This window comes from Ischnura elegans, chromosome 6 (assembly GCF_921293095.1).
Source record: "Ischnura elegans chromosome 6, ioIscEleg1.1, whole genome shotgun sequence".
NCBI classification, from domain to species: domain Eukaryota; kingdom Metazoa; phylum Arthropoda; class Insecta; order Odonata; family Coenagrionidae; genus Ischnura; species Ischnura elegans.
Genome location: NC_060251.1, coordinates 33,698,343 through 33,716,191, shown reverse-complemented (window position 1 = coordinate 33,716,191; position 17,849 = coordinate 33,698,343). Strand labels below are relative to the sequence as shown.

General features: G+C 37.0%; 1 protein-coding gene across 1 annotated transcript; it reads right to left on the bottom strand.

Moving 5' to 3' along the window:
- Nucleotides 1–9,044: 9,044 nt before the first annotated feature.
- LOC124161334 (pupal cuticle protein 36-like) lies at nt 9,045–17,588 on the bottom strand. The gene is made up of 5 exons (XM_046537648.1): nt 17,577–17,588; nt 16,726–16,809; nt 15,425–15,870; nt 9,931–9,991; nt 9,045–9,455 (listed from the first exon to the last, which is right to left on the bottom strand). The coding sequence occupies exons 1-5, from the start codon at nt 17,586–17,588 to the stop codon at nt 9,045–9,047; spliced, it is 1,014 nt and encodes a 337-aa protein (XP_046393604.1).
- Between the last annotated feature and the right edge of the window lie 261 nt (nt 17,589–17,849).

Genomic DNA, 17,849 nt, shown 5'->3' with positions numbered 1-17,849 from the left:
TTAGTGGAAAATTTAACGTATTTCCAGTCGCTATGGCGGAATCAATCATCAATGGGAGGAGTCATTACATATTAGCGTAGTGTCGCTTGAGGTTAATCCCATTAATTTGCACATGGGGGTATATTCTACGTCGATTAAACGAGTGATACTGTAGTATTTTTACGTGGGAGGACAATTTAAGTTATTCAGGAAATACATAGGAATATCCATGGAAAATCCCAGTATCCAGGGAAACCCCTATAAAATTTCTATTGCAATTTTTATATTACTGTAATTTTATATGCATAGTTCTCCTAGTAAAATTATTTCTAAACTAAAATATCTAAGCTTATTAAACAGGCAACTTTTTCAAAATTTTTATTTGTCTGTAGCAACAAACTAATCCAATATAATGATATATACGAGTAGGGTTAAATATTCTACGGTTTATTTTTTATATTACCTATTTATATATTAGCATTCTCATGAATATATCTATCAGATACTATAGACACAAGTAATGCATTAGCATTTTTCCACTTCTTTTCCGTGCTGCTTTCACTTGATGACTCAAAGCTCACAGCTTTATTTATGTTTCAAAGTCGGCCTGTTCTTTTTGAAGTTGATTGAGAAATGTACACATATTTGGATGGTTTTTACCATCCACCAAATTGAATCGGTTTAGCTATTCCTCACTACAATTATTTGTACGCTGCTAATTGCTGAGAGCACAATGATATTGTTTCCATAGCAAGAACTTATTCGCATGTGTGCTGGACGTGAATCTGCTTCTTAAGCTTTATTCAAACTATAATGTTGTGATGAAACACATATAGTAGGTATATAAATCGTATCTCTGTTATCGGTGCATATACTGAATTGTGGGTAATAGAAATAAAATTGGATATAATGCATAAGGAAAAAGTATTAGAAAAAGGTCGCTTTAGAAAAATAAAATTAGAAATTATGGTTTAGAAAAATTGCTTTGGAAAAATTAATCAGGTATGGTATACTGGAGAAAAACGTCGTTTTGCACAGTAAGCTGCAGTTATTCTAAGTTATTGCCTTGTGTTTTATCCTTTCTTATTTTAGCATGCATTCGAAGTTGTCGTGAAAATTTTTCAGAATCTTGTATATTTTTGCTACTAAGCTTATAATATGTAGTCTCTTGAGTCATTCATTTAAATATTCTGTCACTAAGGAATGAAAATAAGCTTGTTGAATGAAAGACATGCCCATAATATTTGTCTTAGTACTAAAGAACCCACGTCATATGGGTGCTTTGGAATGAAAGTGGTATGTCCCGGATTAATTCGCTGAATGTATTAGTCAAAAATCTAAGGCCTGTGTTGTACATAAATCCGTGCTGATTGACATTATATATGGCATGGATTAATTGACTTCAGCATTCTCCTCACTTCTTGATATAAATCGAAGAAAAATTAGTTTTTTTCTTTGAGTTTATGACTCTAGATAGCGCGACGTTGTTGTACACTGTGGGGCATTGATATGTGGTTTTCCATATGCGATGCTGCACCTCCAAAGGGCTGTCCGTTTTGTCTACGTCAATCTTTAAAACTACTTGAGTCAGATTTCAGAATCTCCATCTCGTATCTTGAAAAGAATAACTCGTTAATTGAAAAAACATATTAAAAGAGGTATTTAATCAAGTAGACCGAGAAATTGATATCACATTACGTGAACTCATTGTCAGTAAGTATACCTGCAATTCGGTGACGTTTCTTACGTTAGTGTAATAATATGACGTACATATTACTAACATGTGATATACACTGTTGTCTCACGGTAGCCATGTGGTGCCTATATCTGTTGATAATTTTCTTACTTATGCTTCATGCAGCAATCGCCTAGATTAATAGGTAAGTGGCACGTCCATTGCGGTACTTTTGATTAAAACAATATAGTTTCATCTTACTAAGTTTTATTAATTTAAGAAGTGATACTCATAATTCGAGCAAATATTTAATCTTTTTACCTGTAATAATAGGCTGAAATAGTATAATAAGATTGAAATCTCTACGTCAGTGCGATGCTGATATTGTTAATATGTCATTTTGCACCTCTAAATTGTCAAAAAAAGTAGGCCATTATAATAATGACCTCTTATAATAGTCTTTCGTGGAAATGATGCATTAGGCTTTCACGATGAGGAAGGTATCGTATGGGTTACACTCTGTGATAGTATTACTTAAACGCGTGTTGAGTTGACGTTTGGAGATTGTGATCATGAATTAGAACGTTTTTAAGTTCAGAATGTGGTTTTTATTTTTATACAAATTTTTTTAGAGCTGGTGACAAATTGTGATTTGAGATGGTTTAATAATGATGCACTCCGTGGCTCAATGCAATGCTGTTTCCGTTGGCATGCGATGTCGCACCTCCGAAGTGACCTCCGTAATGTCCTCCGAAGCCAGCTCCATAAGCACCGTGGCGCACGCCCAAGCCGTAAGCAGAGACTCCGTGGCCGATGGCGACGCTGTGTCCTGCACCGTAGGCTCCTCCGTGGGCATATCCTCCGTGGTGATAGACTGGTGCGTAATGTTGCGGATGCACGGCCTTACCCTGTCTATGGACAACTGCATTGAATCCGTTGTGCTTGTCAGCGGTGTATTCGACTGTGCGCACTGTGCCATCAGCTTCGTGGAGGCTGTAAGCACCCTTGACAACATCTCCGTCCCTCGTCTCCCACTGGTTCTTCTGGTCTCCGGTCTTGTGGTCACTCACTCCATAGTCAAAGTTGTACTTAGGGTAGGCCTGGAATAAAAAAAATTGAGAGATGGAATAACGTTCTCTGATGAAATCCATTAAATTTTCGGTAATCTAAAGCGATAACATTTTACACTTTACTAATTTTCTGATAGAATTTATCAGTTCGTCTGGTTTTGATTAGTCCTCAACTCAAATATCAATTTGCTTGATTAGCCAATGTAACTTTTTTAATTGGTGTTAAAGTTACAGTTTACCTCAATGAATTTTTCTTGGTCCAAAATGATTTTTGATTCTTCCCGAGTTATTACCGGATGGGATCATGCAGAGAATAATAAAGCCAGTTTCAACTAGCTGCGGTTACCAAGTCACCAATCTTTAATATATCCTTTTTCTTTCCAAAAGTTCTAATGCCACATAGATAAAAGCTGAGATCTGCACTCTTAAACCTTATAGCACACTAACGAGAATATCCTCACTCACTTAAACTTTATTGTTAGAAATGAATTGTTAGTTTACGTCAAGGTTCATAACTAAGTGACAGAATGTTACATAAATATGAATATTTTGTACTTTTTTGCCCAAGTGTGTGTGCATTCGTATTAGAGCACTTTTTAATATTTATGGGTCTCATTTCTCAATTTATTGTGCGAATGCGATTATTGTTTGTTGACATATGTTTTACTCACATAATAATCCAAATGGCTGTGTCCTTCATAAAGTCCACCGGGGAAGGCGCATGCGATGGCAAGCAGGCCGGAAAAAAGTAGAACCTGTATTAAAAATTAAAAATTCAATTAATTAGCACAATATATTACGAAAACATGAATATGGATGTAAAAGAACTAATATTTTACTAAATTATGCATCGCGTACTAAAGGAAACACGCTTTGAGAACTCCAACAGTACCTTTGAGATCATGTTTGAACGATGTTATTCACCTCTTCAGCTACTCAGGGGAGGCCAGCAAGTGATGCCGCTTTGTTGGAAGACAGCCTAATTTATACCACCGCATCGTGGAAATGGCCAAATTCTCGTTTCATCACAGAATGGAAAGGCATATATGAAAAGGTAGAGTCGCATAGGTTCGGTATTTAGTTGCCAGAGCCCAAAATTAGGCAACACTGAGGCGATATTAATTCAAAATATCCGGAAACACTACGGTACTTGGCGTCACTCGTAAATTTCGGTTCGATGCTCATTAATGGGTACGTTGCAAATCCTTGCGTATGTTAATTAAAATGTCCTGTGATGTGACTGGCGAAGAATTACCTCATTTTTTTCCCTTCCTTGCAACGGCTATGAAATGCCGTGATCGCTGATGCGTATGTAAAAATGAATGTGTGAATATTCTTTATCAGGCAAGGAAATCCAATAATTCATGCTTTCAAAATTCCATTCAAAACTTTTTCCGTTCGGAACCGTATCAGATTGCATGGTTTGCCTATTTTTTAAAAATTAATCTTACTCGCAATGAGGTTTTTGTTATTTTCATATCTGTTTGAAGTATTATATGTCAATTATTGTATTCTTATCTATCATTTTGATTACAATTGTTTGTCTAGAAAATATTCCATTTTTACCACCTTGGAATAGTTGCAGGTTGCATGCACCTATAATTTTTTTATTCCTAAATTCTGTTGACTTTTAGGAGTTGACTACGTTTTAATTACTTTTAGTATTTATATGTAATGCCGTAAAGACTAGCGATGACCGTAAATGAATCGGGTGAGGTTTTATGCTAACATATATGTCTTTCAAAGGTAGCTTATTTAAGAAGGTTCTGATTTTTGGACGCCATATAACAAAATATGTTAAACGAGAATCAATAAATAGCTTTTGATAAAATGATTTAAAATAAATGACTAAGACTTTGTTCAACAATTATTTTCCTTGACCCCACCCCAATTTAATAAACGCTCAACCGAACATTTTGACTCATTTTCAGCAAAGGATTATATTCGTACACACTGCCATCTCCTATGGCGACCACCCCCTAAAATATTCGTTATTGGCAGGAGAATAATCCACATAGAAAATGCGACTTCGTCATCTCGTCGAACGGCTGCCTTTCTCCATTATTTTCTACTTCAACACTTAGCTCCTACGTCTTGATTAGTCCAGTCTTAATTTTATTTTGTAGGATTGTTATGGGTAGCTTTCAATTCCTGCGTATCGTGGGTGAGGTGTGGTGTAGGACAGGCATTGCTCCCATGCATGACTGTGGGGGTAGGCCGGTGCTTATTTTTTTTCAAAATGATCAGATTTGAAAATTCATGGTCTCAAAATGTGTGAAATGGTGAGAAAAATTTATAAAAAGTTTCAGGTTCGTGCGAGGCCGGAACGCGTACCTGAGGCGCCTGAAGGCGCCTATCGGATCTTAATGCATTTATTTTTATTGTTGAGTTTTTCGGCCCGGTCAAAACGTTTTCTCAAGTAAACATGGCATAACTTTCATTATATGATAGTTTTTTGGGCAAAATTTTCAACCTTTTAGTCGTATCTCGCTTTCTTCATGCCGAAACACTGCCTCCAAGGTGCCCGCCGCACGCCCCCCGCCTCCCTGCCGCCAGGCGCGCCGCGCGTTTTTTCATTCGCGCGACACTCCTTAGTCCCGTCGATCTTCCCTCCTTCCCCTTACATGCTGGCAGAGTGGATATAGAGTGAGTAATGACAAGCCGAGGGCCATATGATTAATTTGTCAGTGCAATTTATAAGATGGGCACTTTAAGCGAAACGAGAGAGAAAACTAGGATTGTCACGAGGTTAAAGGTTGAAACAACAGTATGAGATCATGTTACTTTTCATGTATAACAACCAAAGCTGATATTTAACTTTGGGAAAGCTTTTTCGGTGGTCCTACCCATCCCCTTTCATTCTATCTGTCTCCACATGTGGGTTCGCACCGTATTTGTGACTGCGGTGACTGACGTGTAGTAGCAATAGTTCTAAGGTTAATGTTAAGTTATATTTTGAATTAGTGAAAATATTGTCAAAGTTGCGGATACGACTAATGGTTGAAAATTTTGACCAAAGGGCTCTAAAATATCATTTTACGAAACGTTTTATTCGAGTCGAAAAACTCAGCATTCAAAATAACTGCAAAAAGTGCAATTAGTTGCATTTAGGCGCCTCATGCACGGCTATCCGGGGTCGCAAGAACTCGAAACTTTTTAATGATTTTATTCATCATTTCGCACATTTTGGGACCTCAAAATTTTAAATCAGATCATTTTGACAAAATAAGCGCCGGCCTACTAAGGTGGGCAACTCCTTCCCAGAAAGCACACTTTGTGGTTCACTTTTCTAACCCTCGTCAGTCGCGTAACATTTTGGAATTTTCCAAATAATTTATTAAACTAAAGTTGACGTGTTTCGCTGCACTGCAGCATTATCAAGACTTAACCAAGAAATTAACCATCCCAAAATATATACACAAATTGCACACTCGCAAACATTTGAGAAATTGGGGGTGGAAGGAAGGGTTTATGTGGAAAGTGCAAAGTTTTTCACTTCATATCTTATTAAATAATCATAAAATAATAAGATACAAGGAACATAAGTTCCCTAACTATGAAAATATTATGTGGGCAAAGAAAATATAATGGCATGGCGTTTGAGAGTCGCCACGCGACCAATGGAGGGCTGATGGACACTGCCAATTGCAAAAAATAAAATTTAAACCTTCATCCTTAATGACTCCACTCTAATTTGGAACGCTGAATAGAATGTTATACAGAGTAGCTAAAATTTACCTCCCCCCAACAGTTATATGCATTGATATTTTATTTATCTATTCTCATACCACCGAAAACAGCAAATATTGGCTTTTTAAATTGAGGTTTTCCAAAAAATTAACAATTGCAAGAACACGTGCACGAACAATCAAGCCCTGGATAGGGTCAACTTACCCATACAGGACTAGAACCCACGACCTCTTGTATGGCAGGCGATGACTATGCCCCGCCACCACCTAGATCTGCTCATATGTTTACCATGCTGGGGCGCTACCCCTGGAGGGTAACCAACGAATCCCCCCCTAGCACGATTCGGAAGATGTTACCCCCATTCTTGCGTACACTCTCAGTCTACCTATTATTTTTTTGTCATAGTTCGACTCTTCTTGGCTTTAGAGGTAGATGCCCTAAGGCGAATGGCCATCGCGCCTCTCACCAATGTAAAAGAAATCTCATGCCTCCTGGGGTCTAGTCAGTGGTGAGCTGTCCTCACCAATCCACTTCGTTTTTCGATTTGAAGCTCTGAGTTAATCCTTGAATTTCTCTCCGTCAAGGTCTCTTTAGCCATTGGGGTCTCTATCCTTGCTGTACCTCTCATAGACAAGCGATTACTTTGCCTCACCTTGATTCTTCTAAAGATTTTCTCTCCTCACCACATATATCGATTAGGTTGGCATTTTTCTCTTTACCACTTCCCTGCGTCTCCTTCAAACCCACCTATTCAACCCCTGATGCCTACTCCTATCCTTACTTCATTTTTAATGCTTAGGCGTTCGCGTGTTACGCTAGGCCTAAAAGAAAGAAAATATAGGACTGCCGAGGCGTGGTTATCTTATTTCTTTTTGCTGGAGCAGACAAAAAAGTTTACATTTGAGTAATTAGGGCTTCAATAAATGCTAGATGGAAAAGTAAAAAGGTATATCTCAATTCAAATAGCCTTCGCGTTTCCTGATCATGAACAAAAGTGGAGAAATAAACTTAGGTCCCAGAGCTATCTGGGCCATCGTTAAATACTTTTGTGCGAATTTGAGTGCTTACCGGGAGTGCAGGTTAAGAGTTGCGTTGGGATTTTTCCACTTAGATCGAGTTTTTGGCTGATGCTGGAAAAGGTTCTCCGCACCGTAACAAGAAATAATTTCCAAAAATTTGAAAATTAAAACATTTCGTCTACTCCGTAAGTTTTTTGTCAGTTTTCCGGGTCTAATTATTATTTCTTTGGGTGATTTAATGTTTACAGTATGAGTTTCCGTTGTATTTGAAAATTAGTTATCGATTACATATTTTTCATTATCTGGTGCACCGAATTGATCGGACATGAAGGTGGGAGATAATTTTTTTTTCTGGTTCATTAGGCTTACTTATATACAATTAGTCTCATTAAAATTATTTTTGGATTTTTTGGGCTTATTTTTATATTTCAAAGGCTTATTTCTCATAATGCACCGCCATTTGTGCCAGTAAATAGCAATATCTACTTAAAATTAGTGATTTTAAATTTGTTAAGCTGAAATATACCCTGAAATAGTAAATTTAGTACTGATTTTCCGATGGCCTAGTAAAACAAACTAAGCAGTTATGTGGAACTGCTAAGGCCCGGTAGACAAAAGATTTTTTATCCCTATTCTATTCTTATGTATAACCCACTCTTGCTGAGTTCCCTTGTTTCAAGAGACAATCCATTAGTGCTGCCTACGGATCTTCAAGCGAGTGGCACATACTGCATTGGGTGCTTATAAGTTGCCAGTTATTCTTCTCCGAGCAATTAATTCATGAGAAAATCTTTCCAAAAATGTATTTAATTTCTTCGTTTAGTTAATTTTATGCTACAAAAGTATTTTACTCACTCACGTTTTCGCCGAAAGTGAGATTCCGTGAATTTTTAATTAAGAATTTCTTAAAATAAATGCATGTTTAACCTAAGAGCATCCTGTATAGACATTGAAAATGTGCAAAGATGTTGAATTTTTTATGTATGAGAGGTTTTATGATTTCATACCTATTTTCTAGAGCCGTAGCATGATGGTAAAGTAATAACATCATCTCTTTGGCTAAGTTATTAGACTGTCTTGTAATTTAGAAGCGATTTTAATTTGTTTTTGAATCGATTTAAATAGGTGGCATGGTATATTTACTGAACTGCTTCTAATAAAATACCCTCTGACTTATTTATATCTTCGATTGCATTTTTATGACTATTAGCTTTGCTCTTTATTTTTCGTGGTACTTACATTACCTTCACCTCGCTTATTGCTGGTTTCATTCTCAAGCAGAGTTCTTACGCACTTATTGACATTTCTGCAAGTAATTGCGGTGAAATTGGTAGCACTGCACACAAGACTGCTTTTGCTAAATTGGAAAGGATTTCTAATATCTTCGTAACAAAATGTATAATACAAAATCATAGTTTTTTCAATTTATTTCAATTGTAAATTAAGAATTGAGCAAATATCCATTTTTATGGAAACAAATCGATTCCAGCAGGCGTAATAGAATACTAATTATTCATATTGGTAAAAACACACTCAAGATTTTAAATCGTTGTCCGTAGCGATGAGTGCAGTGTTTTTCTTTAATTTCCTTCGATTTTCAACAGAGATGGTTTAATAATGGTGGACTCCATGGGCCAGTGCAATACTGTTTCCGTTGACATGCGATATCGCGCCTCCATAATTTCCTCCGAAGCCAGCTCCGTAAGCACCGTGGTGCACGCCTGAGCCGTAAGCAGAGACTCCGTGTCCGATTGCGATGCTATGTCCTGCACCGTAGGCTCCTCCGTGGTGATAGACTGGTGCGTAGTGGTGCGGGTGCACGGCCTTACCCTGTCTATGGACAACTGCGTTGAAGCCGTTGTGCTTGTCAGCGGTGTATTCGACTGTGCGCACTGTGCCGTCAGCTTCGTGGAGGCTGTAAGCACCCTTGACAACATCTCCGTCCCTCGTCTCCCATTGGCTCTTCTGGTCTCCAGTCTTGTGGTCGCTCACGCCATAGTCGAAGTTATACTTTGGGTGGGCCTGGAATTAGATAATAGGGCTGAATTTTACTTCAATCTAAGCATAATGATCGCGGATAATTTTAACGGCATGTCAAAAAGGAGATTGGAGTAACATAATTAGATTATAGTAATTAAAACACTGCATATAACGGGACTTTGTTCGGTAGCCACGTGCACGGGTGCAAATTTATAAACACCAAGGATAAAGTTCGCCATGAAAATATATTTGACTAAGCTGGGGTTAAAACCCTAATTTTCTGAAGGCGATCAGGTGCTTTACCAAGTTAACCAACCAATACAAGCGAACGGGAAATCCGGGTTCGGATCCCGGCTAAGTCAAATATTTTTAACGGTGAATTTCATCCTTTGTCTTTGTAATTGTAATTAGTTAAATCTTTAATTTAAAGAACTACGTTACTATAGGTATTGTAATCCTAAAATATGAAATAATAATTTGGTAATATCACTTACGTAATAGTCCAAGTGGCCATGACCTTCGTATAGTCCGTCAGCGGAAGCAAATGCTGCTGCCGCCAGGCACGTGAGAAGGAGAACCTACGGATAAATAAAGATCATGTAATTAAAATTTTTTACCATTAAAATTTATTCCGACGGACTCACTTGATTGAAGAAAAAAATCCAGGTACATATTAGCTTTTTATTTCTAGCTTAAGATATTGACGAGATTATTATTTTTTTTAGTTAAACATAATAAAAAAGAAAAAGTTGGAAATTACTTGCCGTTCCTTTGGGTCTTAAGTCCGAAATGGGGTCGTTAGTTATTTATTTAATAAATAATGACAACACAATATAACCAGTAGCTTTTAGTGTACTAAGTGTGTTTAATAGCACCTTATTATAATTACATTGCTTCATTTCAATAAGAAATTAACGCTTAAGCTTTAAAATTATTTATTTTCACCAGTTGCAGTGATAATGGCACTAGGAAGTGTGTAAATTATGCTTTGCCTCACTGTAAGAAATGCATCTTCTCGGTTTATTTTGTTCAAAATTGCAGTAATAAATAATCAATCTGAATATTTTGTATTTCTACTAAACAGTAATTGTGCCTACTTCTGTAATCACAATTATTTGGAAGTTTAAATCCAAATTTCTAAGCGAGAGCACTAGTTACGGAACTATCTACGTGAATGAATGATAATTTGTTTTCTTAATACAGGCGAACTTTCGTGTTTCCAAACTCAGATCACAAGGTGTGAAAGGTAATACCACCGAGTATAATTAGTGGTAATACTCATTATAACCTATATATTATACGATAAAATAGCCCTTACCTGTGAAAACATGGTTGAGTATGCACTCGGTACTACAGTCCGTTACTGAGTGAGTGATACCAAAGGCTGAGTGCTTCCCTATTTATACCACCGCTGGGATATCCTTGCAAGTTGAAATGGAGAGGGTGTAAAAAGGGAAAGGAATTCCTCCGGTGTGCGGTTGGGTGAGTTTGGTGTGGCAAAATATTGGGGTGATGGCCGTAGTGTGGAAATAGCCCGGAAAGATGTGTGTCGTAGATGACAATATTTATGTTCTTGAGGTTTTGATTGAGATGGTAGCTGTCAATCACACCTTTATCTGTATTGATACCCTTCAATATCAACTTTTAGAATTTTCATGAGCTGATAAATCAAGTTCAATAAAATATTTTTTTAAATCAAACATGAATTGGGGAAACACCGTTATTACAAAGAGGAGACTCGAATGTTAAGGTGAATTAGCTCCTGAGTATAACCATAGAGTAAGTATATATACTGTGGTATAACCTTAGCTTATCCGTCGGATATACATGTAAAAATATTATTATTAGTCGGGAATACTTACCATTTATTCCTATTGTTAACGCGACTTCAAAAATGTTGATTTAGAGAGGGGTTAGAGGTCAATACTTCTTGCAGCTACTAAGTAACTGACTTTGAATTCATAATAATATACAATGCCATTCGCTATGTTTACATTTAGAATTTTTGCTTTTTCAATAACAGAGTATTCGAGGGCAATAAATTTTTGTCTTTATTTTTTGTATGCAAAATACTTCTTTCAAAATTGCTTGCATGCGTTCAATCAATGAGATGTGTGACAAATACAGAAATTTCAGCAATTTCATAACACTTTACGTATTCTTTACTTGTGTTGATGATCTACTTGCCCGTTTGGCACCTTTGAAATTGTAACTTATTTACCCATCATTTCCTGAATTATAATATAAATGATTTTTAAGCTATTTTTATCAATAAATAACATTTTATCTGTGGTCGTGGGGCTTTATAATAAAATTCTTCACCATGTACCTGGATTGTCCTATGACTGCTCGTTTCTGTTTAATCAATTGAAAATTAATTATTGGAGTTTATTATTGCCAATGATAAAATATGGAAGTGAATATTGTGCGTCGCAAATTATGCCTCTTTGGCATAGAAAATGTCAAATACTCTTTTAGGAAAGTAGGAAGGCCTGGTTAGCATTTGCTTTTCTCGTTCGACAACGGTCCAAGCCGCAGAGTCCTTCAACTACGATAGAAACATTTTCTACTAAATGTTTAGTTATAAGTCTCGTTTGAGTCTTTTCGTGTATCAAAGGAGCCACCTGCTCGATTAGCGTGAGCATAGTCCATGATGTAGAATATCCAACCCAAAGGAATATGCTTGACTTGCTTATGAAATATGTAACTTCTTAATATAGGAGGTACATAGCCATTTTATAGGGCAGCAGTTAAACTAAATCTTGCTATTGCCGTTTATCACAGTCGTTATTAACATTGCTGCCTTCCTTGAGCGAAACCTGAGCAAGTATTCCACATTTATATTTTAATCAGCAGACATGCACATTCATGTTTACTCTTGTAAAGTTAGCCTATAAATATGTGACAACCTACGACTTTCGGCTTAGGAAACATGTAAGGGAGCATGTTTCCACGCAGGGAACAAGGGTATATTTACGCACTCATTGTTAAAGTGCTGCGAGCCGTAACGTTTTTTTAACGACCACTGATAATTCAATAAGAAGCAATAACTTGAAGAAACGTATACGTAAAAAGGTGGTGTGGGAATTTCTCTCAATGGTGGCGTTATTCCTGTTTATAAATTGTATTGGTGAAAAAATACGAAACACAAAAACCTAAATCTTTGTTAATGTCTCCATTCCTCTTCTGAACCCCTTCACAAGGTACGACGGATATAACTCTAAACAATAATTGGGAGAAGTATTGTTTGTATTCGTCATACATCTGTGTTGGAAAGCGTAATTATTTTTATTCTTCTCTCCCGGACAATCATGGGTGTACGTTTCTACTTGAGATCCAAAGAGGCAACGGTGGTAAACGAACCCGCCACCCCGAGATAGCAGGCTAGACCTCAAAACCCCAAGAGCCTTTTATCTCATTTTGGTTGATAAAATCTCGAGCTCTCTGTTTGTTATCGGTATAATATGGTAAAATTTGAAACTGAATGCCAGCTTGAGATTGAAATTATGTCCATTGTAAATTTCATCTCTGTATATTATAGGCTAAAAAATATTAAGACAGTTTCGCTATGGATATTGCGCCACATCGGCGAAGCACTATTAGGGAATATTGGGTGTTTTAACGAATGCACCAATTTTTTTTTTACCATAGTGAAGTAAGGACGACAAAATATAATGCATGTATATTATTCTATTACACAATTTTATATTTATCTGGAAAGGTCCATTTTCCTAATATTCTCACGTTGATACGAGGAAAATATTACAGTCATCTTATTCGTGACTTTCCACTAGTGTCAATCACTGACTCAAGTTTTCACAACTTTTTAATGTTTATTTTTTGTTTTTTCAATTAAATGTCCTGAATTATGCTATTCAACGACCTTACACCAAAAAAAGTGTTTATCCTATCTAATATGGTCATTACATTTAGGTATTGCAATAAAGATTAATTGTAGTGTCTACAAATTCAAATTTTTAAGAGCGTCAGCACTCTTTTTTAGTTTCCGTGTAAAAGGCAGGCAGCGAATGGATGCTGGCGGTGCAAAGAAGAGGAAAAAAGTTGTATTTTCAACGAATGTTTTTCAATAATATAGAACATTCTCGATAAATCAGTAGCAATATTAATTAATAATCATCCTCAGACGGCACTTGTGTGGAAATAGAAATTTAAGTTTGAGGTATGAAATAATAGTAATGCCTAAAAAACTAGAGGCTTGCAACTTTCCGTCGCCATTGTTTAGCGCGAGAACTAGGGTTCCTTCGCGGTGTCTCATAGCCGCCGCGAGGTCCCCTTCGCAAGTCGTCTCCATGGAAACGAGACGGAGTGGGGGTATCGGTGCCACGCGCGACGTCCTCCCGAGCGTTCTGATTGGCCAGACTCAACTTGTCACTCACCCCACCCCCTCCGGACTCCACGTGGGGGAATCCTTGCATTCTGTAGCGTCGGATTTCGGTGTGGCAAGGTCATATCGGTGTCATCCGTCTTCACCAGCTGCTCTCCCCTCACGACGTGCAAGTTTTTGATAAGAATTATAGAGCGAGAAGACGACTTTACGTCCTACCTACGACACTACTCGATATGAGGCATGAGTTAATTAATTAACCATTGGAATTTTACTTTAGATTTCCATCTTCCGTTACCAAATTTGTTGATGTAACAGCGTGTTCGTATTAGGCGATATCATCGCTTTAAATGCCGTGTTAATTTTTCTTTTATCGAATGAGTGTTATCATTACGTGCATAGGTATGCTGGAAAAGGTGAACTTGAGTTGAACTCTTTAAATGAAATATCCAAATCAATATGTCGCTCATGTCCCCTCTGTTTTTTATATATTTCTTTTCTTCATATTTTTTATATCCATAGGCCATTCGAAGTGATTTTTCGCAATGTGCTGCCCAGTCTTGGTTGTATTTTCCTTATTTGAATCAAAATAATTTTGCTTAGTTATTGTTAAATAGCACTGATGATGTTTACTCTTTTTATAGACCACTTAAATGCCAGTTATCCTCCAGTCGGCTGGAAGAATATTGTTCTTATGTAGAGCATAATTGCAGCTTAAAATTAGATCCAGGGTGAGGAGTTCAAAGTGAGGAATATGGCTAAAGAGGATGGCGCCCCCAGAGCTCAAAGAATTTTTATGTTTAATCCATTTTACTTAATTGGATTGATATTAATAATATAATAGTGTAAGGATTAATGAAATATCCCTCAGAAAGCCGTAAAAACTCACCATTTTGAACCATCTATCTTAAAATTCTGCAAGTTATTAATCTCTCACCTACCGCTTATCCTGTTGGGTATTCCATACCCCCACACACCCCGGTCGCACCTAAACCCCCCCAGAATTAATGCCTAGCTGCGCCCCTAAACACATGTGTGAAGTATATATCAGCACTGGCAAAGTTGAATGAAGTTTGCTAGCTTTTCTACGTAAAAAATGGAACCCGGTGATGAACATTTTGTGCGTGAGGAAAGAAATAGGGCCGCACAGTTACACCTCACATATATGCAACTCATATATGCCAGAAATTGAGAAATCTTTGAAATGATTGTGTTATCCTCTGAAAAGTTAAGATAATTGTAGAAGTCATGCAAGAAGCACGTTAATTTCGTGCTTAGAAAGTTACTCAGGACTTCCGATTTCATAAATTATCAAGCACTTGTTTTCTTAAATATGTCCACCTAATTTTAATGATATCTAACTTACATCTTTCATTTTTAATGAATGCATCATTTATTCTTTTGCAATGAGAGACATGGTGCAGGAGCAATAAATTTTTTTAGAGAAAACGAAGGTTGCATGTGAGAACCATCATCATCTAGGAGTATCTTATTCAACCATTATCCAACGGAAATGGTGAAAAAATTACTACTTTGTATTTAATTCTTATGGAAAAATTTTATTGACTTTTTCCCGATGATTGTATATGAATGATAATTGTTGTCCGTTGGAATTCTCGAGTTAAGTAATTGTAGGTTCCTTGTCCAAGGGCGATGTTTCTATTACCCGTGGTATGTGGCACCTCCGTAATGTCCGCCGTAACCAGCACCGTAGCCGTAGCCACCGTATCCATATCCGCCGTGGTATCCTCCCAATCCGTAAGCAGCGACTCCGTGGCCGATGGCAATGTTGTTGCCGTTAGCGTATGAAGAGGCGCCATGGCCGTAGTGGCCGCTTCCGTAAGCGCCCACGTGTCCTACGGCGGCGTATCCTCCGTGGTGATGGACTGGTGCGTAGTGGTGCGGGTGCACTGCCTTACCGTGTCGCTTGACGACGGCGTTGAATCCGTTGTGGTCGTCAGCGGTGTACTCGACTGTGCGCACTGTGCCATCAGCTTCGTGGAGGCTATAAGAGCCCTTGACTACATCTCCGTCCCTCGTCTCAAACTGGTTCTTCTGATCTCCGGTCTTGTGGTCACTCACGCCATAGTTAAAATTGTATTTTGGATAGGCCTGGAATAGAATGAATATTTTAATTTAAATAGCATTTCTTTAAGCAACATATATTTTATTCTCGCCTAATTTATTCGCTGTAGGGATTTCAACCAAGCATTTTCTCACTTCATGCATCTGTTGCCTAAATGAGAACCAATTATTTTATAAATGATATTCATTCCATTTTCCTAAGATCGACCGAAAAATAATGTTATCCTACTATAAAAATTCTGTGCTTTCTTATGATTTCATAATAATTACTTTATGCCTTTGAAGGTGCTTGTCTTCTTCCTCCGCTATCGTCAACGTTAAGACAAAGTTAAAGAAACAAAAATCTTAATAAGCTATGTAATTGTTATTTTTCATTGCCATAGCCATAATAGAAATCGTTCCATACTTCATATCTGTCTTCTTAATTTGTACTTGATAGGATTTTATATTCATAATATTACTGGTGATGGTTTTCCGGGTTTACACCGCGTTGATAACCGGGTTATCAACGCGGTGTAAACCCGGAAAACCATCACCAATCAACTAACCGCGGAATCCTCCGTAATAACATAATATTACTGTTTTAGGCACATGGTACTTTCGTGGTTATTTATATATTTTACATTCTTCAAATATTTGTTTCTACTTCAAATCATGGGAGCGGTTACTATTATAAATTTTTGTTAGGCATAACTTTGAAACTGTACAGGAAAAGATTGAATTCACAATGAGGTCAATCAGTCAAGGATGAGTCGTCGCTTATTTTTCGTGTCGCTTGTTATTATTATTATACATATATTTATGTATATAACTTGCGTTAAATTTTTTGTAAGAAGTAACAGTTCATCTCCATGGGGTCTATATTTTGACTTTTTAACTCACATAATGGTCCAAATGGCCATGGGCTCCGTATAGTCCGTCAGGAGTAGCGAAAGCAACTGCAGCCAGGCAAGCGAAGATGAGCACCTGTAAAAGAAAAGAAAATTAGTTTTCATAAGACGGAAAACACGTTTTCTTGAGTTCAATAGGATTTCAATCAATTTAATATAAAATTGATTTCATCCCTTTGTCATGCTTATTTATTTTGTATCCGTAGTTTGAATTAGTTAGGTATGCGTTTAAGGCCATGAGTGCAAATTATGGAGCAATGAAAACCGTGGAATATATTTAAAAAATCTGAATAAAGTGTTTTAATGTTATCGGACTATTTGACTTCGTGAAAACTATTAAGAATTAACCTATTGTTATTTATGCGTCCATTTACACTGCCAATCGATGTAAAATATACCAGAGGTAGCAAAAATATTTTAATTGGGGAGAGGGAATAAACCGTGTCTACAATCAGGTTTTATTATTATTTTTGACGATTCGCAATTTCAATGCCGTAAGATGAAATGTTAAATATTCTATTACCTAATTAATTATTATTCATAACCAATACCTTTTACGTTAACTGCCAAGGATCTATTGACAAGATGCATAAAATATACTTATTTACTTTTTGTAAAAATATCTGCATGTTGCCACAAAAAAATACTTAGAAATTGAAACAAACGCTGATCATTGAATGGCTAAACGGCTACAAAACTAAAACTGGTACTAGTACCGAATTTTTAAATCTTTTACTCGACCTAGGTTACGTTTACAGTGCTTTTTCACACTACTAGTTTATTTATCAATGATATCTCTGAGATACAGCCCCACCTAATGGTTCCAATTATGTTTATCCTTACCTGGGAATTCATGGCTAGTGTCAACTTTTGTTGCTATCCGTTGCTGTAAAAGAAGTGATACCAAACAGTCAGTGTGCTCCGTTTTTATACCTGCCCTCAGAGATATCCTTACACGACGAAATGGAAAGGTGGAAGTATAAGGGTGTGGTAATGATGAGGAATTCCTCAGGTATTCAGCTGTGAGAATGTGATGTTATACAATATGAGAGTGATGGTCGAGGAGAAGTAGCCCAGAAAGATAATCATCGAAGATACGAATCGTTAATTTTTGGA

Excerpts from the sequence above, each read along its gene's own strand:
- LOC124161334 (XM_046537648.1), bottom strand. Across the intron at positions 9,992-15,424 it reads GGAGGTGCCACATACCACGG|GTTCTCCTTCTCACGTGCCT; the intron begins GTAATAGAAACA and ends ATTTATCCGTAG. Across the intron at positions 9,456-9,930 it reads CGCTGACGGACTATACGAAG|GCCCACCCAAAGTATAACTT; the intron begins GTCATGGCCACT and ends ATCTAATTCCAG.